The 20,236-nt window shown below is 45.8% G+C and overlaps 1 protein-coding gene across 7 annotated transcripts in view; it reads right to left on the bottom strand.

Annotated features, from left to right (window-relative positions):
• The window catches only part of LOC118782478 (tight junction protein ZO-1-like), a 102,973-nt gene that overhangs the window by 22,664 nt on the left and 60,073 nt on the right, over positions 1–20,236 (bottom strand). For 6 of the 7 annotated variants that reach the window (XM_036535854.1, XM_036535855.1, XM_036535856.1 and 3 more), the window contains 7 exons: positions 9,994–10,050; positions 7,744–7,868; positions 7,092–7,194; positions 5,917–6,211; positions 4,222–4,325; positions 3,347–3,515; positions 2,480–2,624 (listed from right to left, as the gene is read on the bottom strand). In XM_036535854.1, coding sequence (XP_036391747.1) covers positions 2,480–2,624; positions 3,347–3,515; positions 4,222–4,325; positions 5,917–6,211; positions 7,092–7,194; positions 7,744–7,868; positions 9,994–10,050 — 998 coding nt within the window. Of the gene's footprint in view, positions 1–2,479; positions 2,625–3,346; positions 3,516–4,221; positions 4,326–5,916; positions 6,212–7,091; positions 7,195–7,743; positions 7,869–9,993; positions 10,051–17,790; positions 17,829–20,236 lie in introns of those variants that run through there. The other variant, XM_036535860.1, reaches the window with a different exon arrangement.

Genomic DNA, 20,236 nt, shown 5'->3' with positions numbered 1-20,236 from the left:
GCACTGCTGGCTGCAGCGGCAGAGACACCATGCTTGGGGACAGAGCTACTATCACCCTTTTAGGTGACGGTTTTAGCGGAGGGTTCTGTCCTAAGCTGCTGTTCAGTGTGGAATGGTGCAAACAGGCTACATGTCATTATCAAAGCATCGCATGGCCCTGCCTTTTCAGAGACGGCACTCTGTACACTCTCTGTCTCCCAAATCAATTACCCACAGAGCACCGTGTTTGTTTTATATTAATCACATACATACATTTTATATACATATATATGAGATAAAGCGAGAGAGAGAGAGAAAGAGATAGAGAGAAAGAAAGCGGGAGAGAGAGATGCCTATGGCTACAAAAAACAAACATTTTTAACACTGCACGATCAAGAGCTCTGCCACTCTCCAGGAAGTTGAGCTCTGATTGGAGAACACAGCACAGCAACACTGATCCAATCAAATGACATGCCTCTGGCACACTCAGGTCTCTTCAAACAATGCCAAACCCCTGACAGAATCCACACAGTGAGCATCATGCTAGTTTTAATCAGGCAGTGTCAGCTGGAATGATCTCGTCTCCCGCGCCCACGCAAACCAGAAGCATTTCCAAATGCACACGACTGGAAGGCACCAACGCTCTGGGTGAACTGAGAAGAACTAACACACTGAGGCAGCTTCGTGCACATGTGGAAAACCCCCCTGTGCTGTTGCCATCCTACCGTTTGACACTTACGGCGGCAGCGTTCTGCGCAAGTATGTCTCTGCAGCCCTGCATTAAAGCAGTTGGTCGTTATTCAGCACCTGACAGTACGTATTACGACTGTGATAACACCGAGGTTATTAAACTGGCTAGGTGACAAACAGGCAGCTGTAAATCAATGAAAAATAAACGCTCAAGCCATCAATCAGGGCACTAATTCAAACGCGAATTAATGAATTCATGTTTTATTGTCAATCTTATATATTATCCATAGGGTAATGGTGTGGGTCTACAGTGTGCTTTCTTAGAAAATGTATGGGAAAAGGATTGATTTGCACTGGTTCTACAGGGGTTTGAGTTTACAAGGCCCTAAGGCTATATCTGCTGGTACTCAGATAAAATTGTGCTATTGCCAAACACATGCTTGCAGGTAGTCTTCAACACAACTGCTTATCTATGTCCATACTATCAGAATATTCACAGCAAACATGTAAGACTCTACGGGAACTTAAATGTAACACACACAATTTAACACTGTGCTTTCTATGGGGTGATACACTTTAAAATTTCCCCTGACATGGGCAGGTATTCACTTGCTGACTAGTTCATGTTTAACAAAGTTAGATAAATGAGACAAGACAGAAAGAGCTCTAAAAGTGAGTCCCTTGAAAACATACCCTCTGTCATGGGAAAAAAAAATCACAGCCAGACAGGACATGGGATTGGCAGTTCCAGGGAACAAACATTTGAACTACCCTAAATCAAGGTCCCTTTTGAAGACCTGACCCTTTGGGGTTTAAACCCGCTGATGACATACACGCTTTATCGGGGGGGGGACATCAGTCCACATTCCCCTTAATCGCAGCAATTTAGCCCAGCCATCAAAAATCAATGGCCTTCCCAGACTCTCTCAAGCCTCTAGCGTCTTAACAGACAGAGTCGGACTGAAATTTTCTCTGTCTAATTCGAGACACAGTCGTCCTTCTCTCCATCTATCTAGGCATTTAATCTACCAGTCCTATTTATCTACGCACCATCTATTTCCTCAGCTACACTGGTTTCCCACAAGCTACACATCTGTCAGCTCTCGTTACTCTCGGGAAGCATCTACTCTGTTACACAAGGAGAGAGCCGCCACTTACTTTAATCTCCAGCTGAGGGATGGAGGAATGGAGGAAAAATGGAAAATGAAAATTAGGCAAAAACAAAAACAGGGACTAGACTTGAAATTTAAATGACAAAAAAATGAAAAAGAAAATGAACCACAATTAAAATGTATTTTTTTCCCCTTTAGTGCATTGCTAACCCCTGCATGCTACTGATAGTCCAGGATTCTGCAGGTCAAACATGTTATCGTGACTGTTATGGTGGAAATGGCTGCAGAGGCTCAGTCGTGGGTTGGAGCGTATGGGTGGGACGTCATTTATTAATCTTACTATGCAGCCGTCAGGAGACAGGCCGGCTTTGAGAGCTCTGGGCAGAAGGGCCCTGCAAGGTTAAGAGCCAGTCAGGAGGCTTATCTAACCACCCCGGCCCACCACACCATTTGACCCTGCTGGCAGCCCACTATAGGCTATTAAGCCATTGCTGCGCTAATCCAGCTACTCAGATCTCTCCCTTATTCAATCTCTTTTTTTTCCCATTCATTTGCTATCACGGTGAAGGGAATTAATCTCATTTACTCTCTCAGGAAGTGGTCAAGGGTCATATATATATATAAATATATATTAGAATATGTACAGGTATTAGAATGGGGTATTGATTGGTGTCTGAGAGGGGGTGGAGATTCCTTACCTGCCGTTGCTGACTTGCTGTGGAGACTGCCTGGAATGGTCAGAAGGTTCGGACCGCCTGTCGGGGGACCGCGACCGACCGCCGCGGTTTCTGTCATGTGATCGATTGGAATGGTCGGATGCCAGTGAATGAATTTCTGAGATGTCTGTTAAAATAAAAGTGGTGTTTACTATGCCGCTTGGTTCCAATGTGCATGTTGACGTAAACAAAAAATAAAATAAAATAAAATAGCGGGGAAAAAAAGCTGTTTTGTTCTCCCCTCCATCTCATCCTTCTTTGTTTTTCTCACCAGCTTTCTTGCTTTTCTTAGCCTGTTAATGAAATGTGCTTCCAGATGTACAAATGTATGTACATTTAATTGCTTTTTCTTGTACTGCTATCTCATTTGATATTCATGTAGTGGCCAAGGAAGTGCCTCAATGACACAGCATCCCTCCCAGTATCCAAACAGCACCGGTAACTGAAACAGGAAAACATTTCTTGATGCTTGATGAGCTCATTAAAACCATGACTTTGGCAGGTTAATGAAACGATGCAAAAGCGAAAGCAGACACGTTTCTGCCGAATCAAAAAACCTCACTATCAAAAGCTCTCCAAGTAAAACGAAAAGAAAATAAAAAAACACAAAATCTGAGTGTTTGTCCCGACCACCAATGCTGACTACAGAAACTTTATCAGTATGCCGTAGCACTGTGCATTTTTACCACGCGGTGCAGAAAAACCTTTGAAGGAGGTAGTGCATGGGGCAGGTATCCAAGCTGTTAGGAGCCCATCTGAGTGAAACAGTTCAGCTCCAGGCCCATCCAGTTACCTCTGCAGCTTTTGCCATAGACTCCCCTACCCAAAATGCCTAGCGCTTCCCCTCACCGTCTCGTTCAGAGGCGTTTCCGGAGGGGATGCTGTCGTCCAAATCGGGGATGTTGAGCAGCGTCGCCCTCTCGTCTCTCTGTACCACCATCTTCAGCTTGCCCTTTGACCTCTCGATAAGCTTCTTAGCATCTATCAAGGACAGGTTCTCTGTGACTGTGCCATTGATCTAAAGGGGGACAGAAGATAGCAGGCGATGAACCACAGGGCACCTCCAAGTGCTCCAAGATTTTTTTCACCAACACTCAATTTCCATAGGCATCCTCAAAAGAAATCTTATCTTACAAAACATGAAACATCATTACGTGTCTTTAATCTTTTACTTGCTTTGAAAAGATTAAAGGGCTAATTAATCATGGTGCTATAATGTCATTATTTTTCTCATTTGTGTTTCAGAGGATTTCTTCAAATGGGTGTTGAAGCACCATTTTTAAAAGAAGCTGAGGCATTCTGATCAGCTGGGTTAAAAACAGCCTTTTGATTTAAAAATTCATTACATCCTAGTGTATATTTCACAATGCTTTTAGCACTGTCAGTTGTAATGAGAGGACTACCATATCATATATAGTATAAAGTGAAATCTCCACTTTACCTATTTATGTAGGTGAATTAAACTCCCACAGAAATATTTTTTCTGCTGTTGTTTTTCCATTTGATTTGGTTCTCAAGACAGTGAAGGATGAAAGAAAAACACGGGTTGCTCTTTGGAAACAAAGAGTGCCCTGAGACTGTACTGCTTGAAATTTGTGGGATAGAGTCATTCCTAATATGGAACAGATTGGGAATGATTACACAATGTGATGTAAGCCTTTCCAAAAACAACAGGGAGTACCGCCAAAGGGTGGGTTGGCCTGCCCCTTCTCCTCCACCCTCACCTTCAGCACCACGTCTCCCTCCTGGATGTTGCCGTCCCGCGCTGCCAGGCTCTCGGGGGAGATGTCTTTCACGAAGATGTGGCTGGCCAAGCGCAGCCCATATTCTGATTTCAGAGTAAACAATAACAACACACTTCGAATGAGGAGACCGGCTGTGATGATGCAACATTTCCCAATACCCAAACGCATCCAACTCAGGTGGGCGGGGCTTCATGGACTCATTACTGGGCGGAGCTACCATGCACCATCATGACAATTCCTCTGATTTTGGGGGAAACCTCCAATCACACAGCTTAGTCAGTAACTATCACACCAGTCCTACTTCTTCTCAATGGAGCGATGAGATAAGCTCTCTAGATCTTCTGCAGTCAATTCACATCAACTCTATCTGGAGTAAATATGTGGTGTAAACAGGGAGCTAGTATCTGAAGTATGCACCCTCCTATATGTCTAAGCACGTTTACAAAATGTAACAGCTACATGTAACGAGGAAGGCGTGACTGAAAAATAAAGCCCTGGCACCCTTGGGTGTAAAATTCAGAGAGCGCCCGAGATCATGTTCCTATATGCATCGAGGAGCTTCAGCAAACACTTGCAGCTGCACGGAGAGACGATCCAAGCCATAAATTCACATCACCGGAGGGGCCCACTAGATCACTCTGAGCTGTGCCTATCTCAGCAACCTCACGCATCCAACAAAGAGCTCAGCCTCTCAGCACAAAGTAGAGCGTGTCTACATTTATATTAAACTGCGATTATTAAAGAGCATGCATCTACTGTACATGGACACTTACTTTATCCACACCTGTCATGTGAGTTTACATTTACATCTACATTTACATTTATCCATTTGGCAGATATTTTTGTCCAAAGTGGACAAGTCCATAAGGACTCAACAATATTATAAGTGCTGCATGATCAGGTTTCAATGGGTGGCCAGACAAGGTACAAGCTAGTTGGTAGAGATAGTGAGAACATTTTTGAGATCACATTTTTTTAAATAGGAAACAGTTTTGAGACATGAGAAAGTACTTTAGGGGGTAGTGTTTCAGGTGCTTAGGTGAGAGGGGAGGGGTGTGTCTTCAGGTGTTCCTTGAAGACAGAGAAGAAAGTTAACATTTCAGAACGTCTTTGAGAAGTTTGGGTCATGCGTGTCCAGAGAATACTTTGCTGAACAGAGCAGACTCAGCCCATCTTTTACACAGATCACATGGCTGTTCATCTCCCGCGCTGCCCAGAGCCATTAAGACGGGCCGCAGGACACTAAGTGTTCACTGATACCTAGGACCTGAAGGGCTCGGTCACATCCCCAAAGTCTGCTGACTGAGGCTATATATAAACAAATGAGCCTAAGACTGAGCATCAATTTATCACACCATTTTCCCAAGGAAAGTGAAGTGATGCACTTTCCCCCTCCCTGCTGGGAAGGAGAGCTTAACCTTGACCTGGTTACCAGAGTACACTCAAACACTGCGTTGCTCATCCTTCAGCAGGACACTGGCACTACACAGCTTGAGAACACTGCAAACCTCAGTAAAAACCTACATGAAGGGAAATCCATAATTAAATAAGTAACAGGTATTCCATCTCCTGCCCTGCTGCTGTGGTAACCTGCTGCACAGTGCAGGTAGAGAGATATTTACAGTAAAAGCTCATTATATAAAAACAGTGCTACGGTGCCATTGTGGTGCTCACCTTCGTTCTTGCGGGACTTGACCAGGGTGACTTTGGCGGGACGGGGAGGCAGGTTGGATGCAACGGAGCGGGGTGAGAGGCTTCTGTCCCGGGAGGCGCTGCGGTCCCGCCGGTTGGTGCTCCGTTCTTTCCGACGGCCGCCGGACGCGGCTCCACCGCCGTAGGCGCTGGGCCCGCTTTGCTCTTCATCCATCTCTTCGTCGTAGCTGTCCTCTTCTTCCTCATGCTCCGACATCGTCTCCCTCTCCCCGCCCCGGGCGACCGGAATCTGTACCTTCCGTTTCCGCCTGATCGTCTGTAGAGGGAGTGGAGGTTTATTGTCAGTGTTACCCAGAGGCACCATCTGAACCTGACAATGTTTAACTCAATCAGTGAGGGGTTGCATGAGGCTTCATATGTCTGTGACTCTCTGCCCGCATCAAACACACAGACAGAAATGTTTAATCACAGGAGGTCGAGGGTAGATCACTGGGGCATTATCTATGTGAGGGGATCGTGGTGGTGGAGTCTTGTCCACATGGGTCACAGGGTCTGCTGGTACTCATTTATCACTGCTTAACTGAAGATTCTCTGACAGAAAGTGTTTCAGGAGTAAATAAGTTCCCAGCTGGAAGGTAAACTCCTACAGTACAACTGCAGAGCTGATACTGTAGTGATGAACTGATGAACAAAGGGCTTATTGGCAATCTGAAAGAGGAACTATCCATTTCACCACTAAGTGGAGGCAGGTGATGCCATGCTCCTGTGTACAACCGCATAGCCCTGGGTGTTAATCTCCGAAAGAACACGGAGGACACCCTTGTAAGTGCTACCGCTACCCCCGTGAAGATTAATGTAGCTCACCTTCTCTCCCAGACTCCCTCCCTCCCTCGGCAGCAGCTCCACATGACAAATCACGGATAAAACACCCCCACCTCCCCATCCTTACCTCTGCATCCCGCTCACCTCCATTTTTTCCCCTATGCAGGGATTTGATTTATAATTCTGCTGTGTTTGTTTTGCGTCGTTTCATGTTGCGTTGTTCGACCAGAGACTCTTAAAAATGGTAATTTGCAAGAAAACAATTAGGGGGAAGAGTTATCTACTGCAGAGACAGTAGGATTAATTATGCTGCAGACAGTGTGCGCCTGCTGTTGGTTTTCTGCTTCTCACTGTCCCCGGAGGAGCGTACTCACAATTTTTGCGTTCTTTCCGCTTTTCCGAAGCTGCTGCACAGCGTACGCATGCTCCACGTTATCCATGGAAACAGCGTTGACCATCACAACTCGGTCATTTTCCCTGTGCAAATTAAAACAAACGATAATTATTTGGACGTTGTGTGAGGGCCTAGCCTCTACTCCAGTGGAGGTCTGAGGAGGAGGCGTGGGTCAGGGGTCAGGGGTCAGGGGTCAGGGAAGCAGGAGTGGACACAGCTGGCTGGGGCTCAGGGACTGAGGGCTGATGGAATTCAGTTCACTCCACCTAAAAAAATGTTTTGTTTTTTTTCCCACTTTGAATCTACATGGAAAAGAACACAAACCACTCCTGTGGATGATTTTGAGAGAGAAACAGAGAAGTAGAAGCTCAGGGAACTGGGGCCTTCTGTATTCCCATTTGCACATAAACACACATCTGTGTGCATGCTACTGCTTTATGCTCATATTCATTAATGTTTATAAGCTCTGGTGTCATTTACCACCAACTTGCTATCTGTTTCTTATCAATGAAAAAAAACATAAAGCACAATTGATAGCGATACAGAGAGGAAAAAGTTACAATTAATATTCTGGTACGATATATGAATTAGTACAACAAGTAAAGATTATAAGGAAAATGAAAAGTACTTACTGCAGCAGTCCCTCAGCTGGGCCTCCTTTCAGGACGTCAGATATGACGATGGAGGTCTCTCCACTCTGAAAATGAGGGTTATCCCGACCTCCCGAAATGGCTATCCCGAACCCGAACCCTGGAGCCTGCAGGCACACACAGGAGGGGGACCGGCACATTTGAGCTCCCCAGCACAGCCTCAGTGCAGCAGTACACAGGAAAGGGTAAAGCGGGATAGGGGGTTGGGGATAAGGACTGCTGTTCTAATGGAAGGACAAGGTCAGTTCAGACTACGTGCGTGCGCTTGTGTGCATGTGCACGTGGCACTGCGAGTGTGTCAGAAAAAAAAAAACGGAGGGGAAATGTATGCATGACCGTGCAGGTTTGCTGGCGCATGGAAAATGCAGATGCGCAGAAGGGCAAGTCCGAGAGATGACCTCTTTCTGGGGAAAGCTGTATTCCGCATTCAACACATGCAAGACTCTTCCACAGCCAACTGGCAGCAAACAGTCCTCTAGTGTCGAAAAACATTTGCATCACCTGTATACTAGAATATCATCATGGGAAGCCTATAATACTGTAATCTATTCTAATTTAATTAGTTATCCTGCTGGTGTCGCCAGCAGGATGCGGCCATTCATAACACGCCACTGGAGAGGCCGTAATTTCACCCATTTGAAATGAGCAGCCCCTGAAAACAAAGCGAGAGCCGCAGCCATCTCTACAGCAGGGCGCAATGCGTTCTGCACCGGCCACGCATTGCTCAGGTGTTCCCACAAGCCTCTGCTCTCCGTCACATGGGGCCGCATACCCTAATTAGCGTAGCGTGCACGTCTTGACAGATGGCCAGAACGAGGCACGTCATTAGAGAGGCAGCGTTGATAAGCCGAGTGATCAGCGCACAGATGTGATGGGTGGTCTTCACCCCCCAGTCAGTCATATAACATGACACACTGTCTGCCTGCTAATGGCTATTTTTCCCCTCTCAGAAGCTCAAACACTATGGGAGGGGGGGAAATTGCATGCTTACTACATGTGTGGCCCCGCAGTGTATGCAAATATAGAACATAAATTGTGTGTGGAAGATGTGGATTGGTGAAATGGCCATTGATTGGATCATTTAGGTGCAGTTTGGGTTTTTCGTGTTTGTGAATCACTGTGGGGCCCAGCAGGTGATGGAATGATCTTACACGCATAATGCGTGGCTTGACAATCACACCTCACGGGGATTTGATCTAAACCTTGATAAAGCTGCGGCTAATTAGATTACCGATACCGAGGCAATCCGGTCTAGACAGTTACCTGGCAACTGCACAAGTCCTCCTGGGATGCCAAGTATAGCACCCTGTTTGAGTGCTCAGCCATGGATGGTAATCGCAGACCAGACAGCAACCGTAACCTTTCCCTGAGAACTCGCCTTAGCGCTTGTGCTGCGGTTCAAAGTTCACGCTTCATTTGGCCAGATTGCGAAGTCATAATTCATCAGCTAAATCACACCACAAGGCCACAAGGTCATGCCAAGCATCTCGCTTTGGGGATATCAAAGATAAAAAACTATTAGATTTAAAGCAGTTACTGCAAAGCCGAAAGTTGCTGATGGGATGAAAGACTTGAGGCACAGTAAGATAATCATGTCATCTTTGTTCTGGAAGTCACAAAGATAAAGAGCATCTGCTCAATGAATGTAATGTGATATAATGTAATCTTTGTTTCTGACATTTTTCAATGCAATGTGAAAGAAGCTGCCTCTTAAAAACCTACGGCATGACTTACTTCAGCCTTGTTGAAGCAGCCTGGGACAAAGATGTTTGTGTGTCACCATGTTCAGATATGTCTACGCCTTGAACACCAATACAGTTCCGAGCAGCTTGCTAATGTTTTACTACTGAGTGACAAAACTTAATACGAGGCTTCAAAAGGGAACACTCACAAGTAAGCATGTGCAGGGAGACAACTGACATACATCAAGCGCCCATCTCCTGTATTTGTGGAGCTCTTGCGAGCTGTTCCATCTCATAACGAGGCTAATTATTCCAATTTGTGGGCAGGGATAGTGACATGGCCCGCCCAGAGCTGCGCTTTGTGCAGACCCACATCGCCAGGAGCCTAAGGGAGGACGAAGAGAACACGGAGAAGGACACATGGCTCTGCTCCTTCTCCCTCCCCAGGGGCTTTCCTGACTCCTTTTCTGCGCATGCTGCCGTGTGCTGCACCAGCACATGTCCCAGCAATTGGGGGGGGGGGGGGGGGGGTACAGGCGTGCACACTCACCCTGTGAAGAGTCACTGTGTGCTGTTCCCATATTACAGTCTCCTCCATCGCTGCACTCTGCAAAACACAAGAGAAAGTAAGGATTATTTTCAGTACCATCTCCTGTACTTGCCAGGATCATTTATAAAATTAAAGAGAATATAAAGACAGAGGTTATGAGAGACGATGAGCACCATGTTTAAGAGTCCTCTCTGGTACTGTAAAGATTAGCTTTCACTTTGTCCGTGACAACCTCACACCTCTGGCCTCTTACTCCGGATCTCACTCATGCTTTGAAAAGCTCTCGTGTGCCAACTCTTGTTCCAAAGCCCATGTGGCCCTCCAAGCTTCAGGCCAAACACTGTGTGCCTGCAGGGCAAATGTGGAGGTGGGGGCACACCAGGGCATCAAGCAGGAGGGCAGCTGCCATGTATCCTGCCAATGGACAGGATGGGACCTCAGACACACTGCACTACAGCAGCTGTGACCACATGGGCGGATGTTTTCATAACACCAAAATGTGCTGGTCCCTCAAACACTCCTACAGGGCCTTCAAAGACAACCTGCCAGAGTATATACCAGGAGGAGAACTGTGGGGACCAGGGCCAGTCGTAGGGGCTATACATTATTGTTTTCTTTATTTCCATCACTTCTCTAATGCAGTCACAGGGAAACAAATTCCAAAGTAATGCATTTCCACAGGAAGTGTGCCAACCACCTTTACACCAACAACATTATATGAAACAAACCAAAACCAAGAGAGGTGTTCAACAGACAACAAATTGCTCATGTTTGTGTGATCCATTACTAGATAAGAGAGACGTTTCGAAAGACAAGAGTGTATTGACATAAAAGGCCCAGGCCTACTTCTGTTAGCCTACCTGAATGTTCCGTTTCCCCTCAGCAGGCAGAGTATAGGTGTACAGGGTCAAACACAAACTTACCAACAAGGTGTATCTGTCAATCGCATCATTAATGTGTGTGAGGTGGTGCTGGGTTGGGATATCCAGATTATTTCTGGTTTACGGCCCATGTACACACAGCGCCATAAATAGGTCTCATGCCTGATTTCAGCCGGGGTTCAGTTTAGGTGAAAACTGTCAACCTGCATCCCGGCGCTGTCACTGCGAATCAGACCCATTTCCAGACGCACCACACGCTGTTCCGCACAGATCAGATCTGGGGAAGATTTCACAGACTTTCCCAAAGAGAGGACACCCTGTCCACGCAAAAGGTTGATGAAAGCGCAGGCTAGCGTAGAGTAGTCATTCTCTGCCACTTTATCGGGTAAAGGTCAGATACGTGCATGTGTAGTGCAGTTAACAGTATGGAAATTCACAGTCTAGAGAATGCACCAGACCTGACAAAGCTGATGAAGAAATTTTTTAAAAGGTACACCCCCAACCCCGAATTTCACACCAATGCTCTTCCCCAGTTTCACCTTACCCCCAACCTGGACTAGTCGCACCTGTAATTACTCACCTGGACCTCTGAATTATAGTGTGGTAACAAACTGCAGCCTTAATGATGTTATTCTATTACACAACTACCCAAAACATCACATCATTTACATTTAATGATACTGTTTTCAAAAGCTAACTGCACCTAACAGCACTCAGTGCACAGTGTTGTGTTGCTTTAGTGAGAGCACTATGGTTTTCCGCTCCAGGCTAAATAGAGGGCTAAGCTAACAATATTCAACAGCAACAACAACATTAACAGCTCAGAGAGCATGCTGGGTCTGGGAAATGGTAATTGGCAGTCAGCTGTTGCGAAGAGGAGATATTCAATATTTACCATGTTCCTAATTTTCCATTGACCTGCCTAAACCTGTCAAAATGGATCTGGAGACTGCAATCAAGGGAGGACAGAGAACAGATTTTTTTCTGAGCTCCACTGCCTGAAACTAAACTTCCCTGGAAAATTTCCCAACAGCTTATTTTCACGCCCCCACCTCGATTGCATATTATGGGCTGTCCACATGAACATCTTTTAGAGCTGCTCCAACAATACTTGTATTGCAAGATCTAAAAATATGATTGTTATGATTTTTATCTTTGCCAGTATCAGCTTTAATACTGTTATGCATAAATATGTTAATTCACAGTAATATACTACTATGGCATATGATGAAGCAAACACTTTAGAACAAGGTCGTCACCAGGACCATTCATCATTCAAATGCTGCAGTTGTAGTTGTAGGAGGAGAGAGAGGGGTTTCCTGAACTCTGCTTTGGCACAATTAACACACAGCTAATCCCTCAGCCTTGTATTCCATCACTGTTGAGGGTTTCTGTTGTTTAGTGGTCGATATTAACTATGCCCGTCACTGTCTGAGACTGCACACTCCCCCTGTCTGGCTGCCTGTCTCCCACAATCTTTGTGATTGGGGAGCTGACCTATTTAGGGGAAATCCAACCCCCCAACAAGGCATTTGTTTCATGCTGGCGTAAAGGTCAAAGAGGTTGCCCATTCTTATGAGACTCTTAATTGTACAGTAAGACAGTGGTGGAAGGTGGAAAAGAAGGGGCGTGATGGAGAACTTTCTACCTGACCACATCATCCTAGTACGAGCATGAGAAAGCCATCGTCTCAAGTTCAGACTGCTCCTGAATATTCTACAGATATTTAGAAAAACTAAATGACACTGTTGTGCTGCCAACAATGATGTCATCACAAGTGCAAAAAGCACAGCAACCACAGCACTCAAACAGCATACAGAATAAACGCTGACTCTGAATGAAATTTTAACTCCCCAACACAAAGAGAGTGCTTTGAGTAAATGGATTCGGTTTAGGAGATCAGACACGGGGGGCTGTCCTTGCTTTTTTCTGGCACAGACTTTGTTTTTTTTTCCTTTTTTTTTTACAAGGCACCTGAGTAGAAAAAATGGAGGGATTCCTTTATTTGCAGTCCTGCAGGTGCCAAGTTCCTGCAGGAGTAACCAGGGTGAGAGGAACACTGCCCACAACCATGTGCTACCCAGCGGCAGCCAGGCCTTCAGGAAAAAAACGCACTTGCTGTAAACAAGTCTTTATGTCGAGAAAAACTTTCTGTTTCTAGGTCCCAGCCTCATTTTCACGCCTTTCCCATCAGCGCAAAAAACACGTAAACTTCTAGAGATTTCTAGAATTTAAAAATCACAGGTACACGTACAGCACGCATCGGATCCAAGTCTACTTTTGCGTCGTGCCCAGTTACAAGCTCTGCCAACACACAGTCGGCATTCATATCCGATTTGCCTCTTGAACGGAGCGTTCATCAAAATGCGAAGGTTAAGCCCTCCCACAGGCTTGGTGAGGTGCGCCAAATAAAGCAGAGACAAAGCGTGCTCCGGCACCCTTCAGAACGCCCGCTCTCTCCTCACTGCAGGTACCGCGTCACCTCCCACCGTCAACGCTAAGCCCCTCGCCATGCCTACCTGGGTGGAAGCTGCTTACAGCTCCTCTCAACTCTCATCCAAGGCAACGTATAGACAGAGGGACCTTCTAACTAACACAGAGGCCCAGTCAACAACGTCAACAAACTCATAGCTGCGCTTCTTACTGAATTGGCAGGTTTTCAGTTTTGTTTTTTGTATTTTTTGATGCTGAGGGAAGTGCTAGTACAAAACATGCATTCTGTAGGCACTTCATGTGGTCAGGAGTCTGTTTCACAAGAGAAAGGCTGAAAGCTCAAAACATTAGACAGTAGCCTTAAGCAAAGCATCTCAAAACCAAAGCTCCAGCCCCAGTGAAACCAGTGAAAGCAAACAAGTGAGAGTGTAAACAAAGGAAACTCCCCCAGACCTAAACAATGCAGACATCTTCAGCTCTCTTTGAGAGACTCATATTCTGAATCCAAATAACACTGCTGAAAACACAAACCCATCAACTTGTTAGAAAACTCTTTACAAAGGGGATTTATGCCCATGACTTCAGCTGATCTTGCTGTAAAAATGTTGATGTGATTCATTCTGCATTATTTTGTAGGAATTTATGTTTTGGGGTCCTTTTTCTTTTACTTCAAAGATAATAAAAATGGCACAGCATTCCTGCTGACATGAAATCTCTCAGCTTCTGTTTAGACAGTTTAACCCCCACCCCCCCCCCCCCCCCCCCCCTTTCACCATTTATGAGTTTGTGGCATTGTGACAGTGTTTGCAGACTGAAATCTTCATCCTATGGCTCAGATGTAAAGAGGGTGGTGACGTAGCATTGACCTACATGAACATACTCTCACCCACCAATGTTTCAGAGGAAGCCACAGAGTAGACAGCAGGATAGTGAGGAATCCACAAGCCTGGAAGCACCAGGATACACCTGTACAAACACCAGCCAGCGCCCCTCACATACGCCCAAGCAAGGCTCTTGTGGAATGGAGAGAAGGAAAGTCGGCAGTATAGCATAGCGAGAAGGAGCAGGACTCATAACTGAAAGGTTGCTGGTTCAATTCCCTGCTGGGACACAGCTGTTGTACCCTTGGGCAAGACACTTAACACAGAATTCCCTCAGTAAATCTCCAGCTGCATAAATGGGATGCATAAACACGTAAAAAAATTGTAACCTGTGTAAGTCGCTCTGGATAAGACCGTCTGCTAAATGCCAATAATGCAATGTAATGTAAAGGAAGGCCACCAAGAGACTCCCCTAAAATTCAGCTGAGGGCTCCACATTTTGCTGGGGCATTCCCCTTCCACTGCTCTCCCTGCTGGCTGAGATCACAAAGCTGCTCCAGTGACCTGTCCCTTAATCCTTCTGATCTTTATCCCTGCTGCAATCACACTCATACCAAGAGCTCTGGGATTGATTAGGCCTCATTATGAGGGCGTGGCCCCCAACTACTTAAAGAGTATTAGGTAACCAGAGAGAGTCAGAGAGGCCCCTCTGACGGCGGCAAACACCGTTTACCTCACCGCTGCTGATCTCTGCGTCTCCAATCAGATTATGTCCTTAATGAATCACCACAATCTGGACCGCCAATTAAAAACAGCTTGAAGTGTAAGGGCGATCTCGGTGTAAAACAGGGTATAAATGGGTTTCGCGGAAAATGAAGAAATTAATTCTTAATCTGAGGATATGATGCATCAGGCCTTCAGCTCCGGAACGGCACACATCCTTGAAGAGGCCATCTGCAGGGAGCTGGTTTAATGGCGCCCGTAATCATGTTAAACAGACGGCTCGACCGCCCCGCTGCCAAGAGAGATTGCGAACTCAGGGAAGTCCTCTGAGCCTTGATGGCTCTCTGTGACAGACAGAACGGGAGAAGATGAACCTCATTCTCTCTGTCCTCCACTTATCCACGCGCCACACTGATCTGCAGAGGATTCACTGGGAAAACAGAGGGAAATGGATCTGCCCACTAACTGCTTTTCCCTGTTCACGGTTAACCACGTAGGCGGGGAGTGTGTGCCAACAGGAGCCGGGACTGACGGTGTGCTTTTCAGAGTTGGCAGCCAGCACAACTGGAGCAGACATGCCCAGCTAATGCTTTGCCACAGTCGGAGGCCTTGAGTTGCGTTGCGCGTACACGGCATGACTCCCGTCCACACAACCAAATATATCTGATAAGAGTGTCACAGGATTAAAAAAAAAAAAGTGAGCGTGTGCACAAATTTGTAGTATGACTGAGGCCAAGACAAGATGTCCTGGGCAAAACAAAACAATGTCTCATTCTGAAACGTGAAGAATGGAACACAGAGAAGTGCCTTATCCATCAGTTACGCCAAGCAGACTCAAACAATCAGGCCATTTATCTCTTAGGCTGATCTGTATATTGATACATTCACATTTATTCTGGACTGAATCCTGGCCAGAGACCCTGTGCTGGAAAACAAAAAGGGCGGGGGGGGGGGGGGGGGGGGGAGCACAGCCAGGGCCTTCATCTGCCATTAAAGGGAGCCTTTGTTTCAGGCGCCTAGGCTGCCATCCTCGTCAAAGGCCCTTCAAAGACTCCAGAGACAGACCGGTCTGGCCACGGTGACAGGAGAAATAACAAGGTGCAAAGAACAGGTTTCAGGAGGCAGGGACTAAATTAGCAATATTAAATATGAAATATGACAAAAAAAAAACCAAAGGTAGCTTTTGTGCCCGGCCTCTTAGCCTGCCATCGTTTTCAAATTATATGATCCTGGAGAACAACTAGTGTATTTAAGACTGGGATCATGTGTTAACAGTGTGAGTACTATGGGGAATGGGAGGGTATTTCAAATACAGTAGTAAATTATGACTTAACAAACACATTATTCCCCCACTCCGGGAAACAAGGTCCATAAATAGCATTCAGCATCTCGATTAAACTTTTTTTTTTTTTTTTAACAAGGCAAGACTTCACTAACAATGTGAAATCAGCCAGAAGGCAGCCGAGGGTAAACCGACTCTCCTCTGCAATAATAACCACATGAACATGCCTCAAAACCCACACGGATGGAAAATGGGATGGGAACACAATCCAAACTCCCACGATCAATTTATCCTAAAAAAAAAAAATTAAGAAATAACTGGATTTTCTGTGCTTTGTTTTTCCCCAATGGCTACAACTACTCCAGGAGCAATGTAACAAACCAACTGGGATACAGTTGTACAAATGTCCCCCTTTCACTACACCAGGGACATGTGATATAAACAGCAGGAATTGGGAAGTGAAACCACACAATGAATGGTGGCAGCTCTGTCATCTACTGATTATTGTAAAAGCACAAAGAGGGAAAATAAGAAGCATAATAAGAATAAATTGTTGTAACTTTCACCCAGGCACAACACAGATATTGTCTGCCACTTGAGAGATAAATAGTACAAAGTCAGGGTCATGTTTCACTAGTTATTTTTGAGGCTGCTGTTTTTTGAGAGGAGCTGTGGAGCACACACGATGCATTCTGCCTTCCTGATAGAATAGTGAATAAAGGACGGAGCTGAAAGAGCTTCACTTCTGGACAACTTCACCTTCTTTCAGACCCGAAGGAAAACACCCAACATGCGGAGAGAAAAATCGACAGACAGCAAATTTTGCTATCTCATATTCCAAGCTATCATGCTATATCCTTCCGTACACTGTTATAGATTACAGAGTTAAAAACTAATTCATTAATCAGCCTAATTAACAGCGAAAGAAAATCAATGTCTAAGGCGAGCCCCAACACCAAAAGTCCAAAGCTGCTTCAGATGAATGTACTGAAAAGGAAATGTGAAATACAAAACTGCTGATCAAACCATTTACAGCAGTTGAGGCAAATATACTCCTGGAACACAGTTTATTGGCTGCACAGTAGCCAAAAAACAACTTAAAACAATACACGCACGGAGGAATGGTGTGCTACTCCAAGAACAGGACAGAACGTCACTGCACGCCACCTCTGGGTACTGGCCCACAAGCAGTAGACAAATGAAATGATCGATTGCCTAGAAATTTGAAAACGATGTGCCAAAGACTGCTGACAACCACTAAAAACTGCACCCAAGAGATGGTGTTCAAATGCTGGCGTGCTCATATCTCCACAGGGAGATTCCGGAGAGTTCAGTGACTACATTACTACACTGTGCATGCATACTGCTATTGCAGCAAATTTGTAATGGATGTACAACAGAACACCTAAAGCAGCATGCAGCTTAGGATGGAAGGACCTGTCCTTTTCAAGTATCAGGAAAATGCAGTACAATAAAAACAGAAGTCTGCTCAACAGACAAATTTTGGTCTAAGAAAGGTGCAACTAAATATCCTCCACACAAACGGTGCATTTGGTTCTGTGCCTAAATTCAGCTCACAGTACAAGAACACCCTCTTCCACGAGCATCGGCTGGACTGAAAAAGTCAAGCCGCTATAAATAGAAAAGTGATACTTACAGTGTTTCGTCCAGCTAATCACAGAAACACACACGACAGCATCTCTCCACCTTTCAGCCACTCCAGCACAAAGCGGAGGCAGACGTGCTGTGTTACCCAGGGAAAAGCTGGCCCTCATGCGTCTCTGTGCCAGCACCAATTTAGAAACAGACCCAAATCTGATGCGCTTTTCCAGGAGTAAACATAAAAAAAAAAACCTAATATAAAAACAGGCTGTGAGTTTTGAAACTGGTCCTGAGCAAACACAGGAAGCAGAGTCCTAGAATCCCCCGTGTGGCCATCTCTCTCAGAGACAGGGATTTCTGTGCTCTAGAGCATCTCCTCTCGCTTCTCCCTCCTCCTGTTCAAAGTGAAATGAGCCCCTATTGCTCTGAGGCAGCGCAGATCTGTGTGCGATCTGCAGTTCCCCTACAGCGTGGGGCTCTACTGTACCAGAGCACAACCAGCTGCAGTACAAGCTGCCGTATCGGACTTAACCCTTACTGTGCTGGGGCTGGCCGGCACGGTGGCGCCTTCACTCTTACTCTCCCTCATACTGCCCTGAGTGGACACACACGGACTGGGAGATGCACTCGCTCTGTTTGTGTGTGTGTGTGTGTGTGTGTGTGTGTGTGTATGTTTACCACTGTTCACAAAACAATATAGCATGGAGGGGATGCAGCAGAGGTAGCATGCTACACCTTTATTTCTCAGGCAATTTGAACACTGGCCAGTGTAAAATAATAGCTGCAAGTGAGTGAAAAGGATCTACAAGCGGGCAATCACGTATGACATGTCATGGAGAAACTCTCTCATGCCTTCTATGTTTGGTACCTTATCTTATCCATTTCCCCCTCAACGAAGAAGGGAAAAAATATAACCATAATTAAAGGTCAAAACTAACCTTCATTAGTGTGGTTAAAAAATAAATCATACCCGCACGCAAACAAAGCCTGTAAAGGTATCAGAATGATGGACAGCCACATGTTTGGATGGAGAATACCACTCCATCTTTATCCCAGCTTAGCCAGGTGCTCTTCCAGCACTTCTTGGTCTTTGCAGTATCACTGCATGCATACCAGGCAGATTAGCTCATGACAGCTCTGATCATTTCATTCTGCTTCCGCTGTGCTTAAAGTGGTCTGAAACAGCAGCCTCCCTGGCCACAGTGCAACTCGTTGCCGGTGTTTAATGATAGATGAAAAGCTTACTGCCATGGCATGACAGTGAAGGCACCATTCAAAGGGTTTCATCACTAAACCATCTACGCTGAAAGGTGGGGGGGGAGGGGGGGGGTGGGGGGAGTTCAAAAGAGTTTTAATTATTATCATCAAATGAAAATGTACACCTTTAACAAAGGCAGTAGCATCCAGCATGTTCCCTTATATAACCAGGATCCTTTTAGCACTATTCCCCGCACACACACACACACGCACACGCACACGCACACGCACACACACACTTTCATGTGCATTGTCTGTCTCTAAAACAGCCATAACCAGCAGCAGACAGAGGCCCCAAATCCATATTATATCCATAAATCCTTGGACGGCTATCTGAACCTGTTCTTATACCAGCTCTCAGGTATTCAGTCCGTCCAACCGCTTCCTGCAATTCTCTGATGTGATCGGACCCAGCCAGGTGTGAAGGGAACACCTGGAGTCACTTACAGCACTTCTTAATCGCCAGGAGCGTGGCTCCCCTTGTACGGGCCCTGAAACATAGCTACACTCCATTCCAGATTATGCTCCTGTTCCTGCTCCACAGCACAGCTTTTCAGAAAACATGCCTGCGAAAAAAATGTACTGTGTGTACAGCTGTAAAAAGTTGGAATAGAAACAGACACGGGACAGTCACAGCCGAGCTGCAGTGGAGAAACGCTGTAGAGAAAAACAGCAAGGAGAAAAGGAAAAGACAGCACTGTGGTGCAGTGGTAAGGAACAGGGCTTGTAACTGAAAGGTTACTGTTTCGATTTGACTGGTGCCTCTAGGGCTCTACTGCTGTACCCTTGGGCAAGGTACTTAACCCACAACTACCTCAGTAAGTATCCAGCTGTATAAATGGATAGCCTATGTAAGTCACTCTGGATAAGAAAGTCTGTTATATGACAATAATGTAAAAGGCACAGAAAGAAAACATAAAAAGGAAAACACAACTCGATTCCATGAGAAATCTGGAATTTAAGGAGAAAGAAGAGAGGCTTGTTGGCATTTACTGACGGAGAGAGACAGTGTCAAAGCGTCTGGCTGTGTGAGTCTGCTCCTCTTTCACAGCTGAGCAGCTGCGTGATGCTGCAGGTGAATGATGTGACTGGAACTAATGGGTAAGAAAACTCTCCCAGCATGCACTCTGAGCACTGTCTGAGGGGCCGGGCCTTCTGGCCCCTGGCCACAGCATCATCCCAATACTGGGAGTCCATGTGCCTAGCCTTCCCAATGGCTATTACTACTAACTAAACAGCAGTAA

The sequence above is a fragment of the Megalops cyprinoides genome, chromosome 8, assembly GCF_013368585.1.
Source record: "Megalops cyprinoides isolate fMegCyp1 chromosome 8, fMegCyp1.pri, whole genome shotgun sequence".
Classification (NCBI taxonomy): Eukaryota; Metazoa; Chordata; class Actinopteri; order Elopiformes; family Megalopidae; genus Megalops; species Megalops cyprinoides.
Note: the sequence above shows the minus strand (reverse complement) of the source record. Positions and strands in the feature narration are given on the sequence as shown.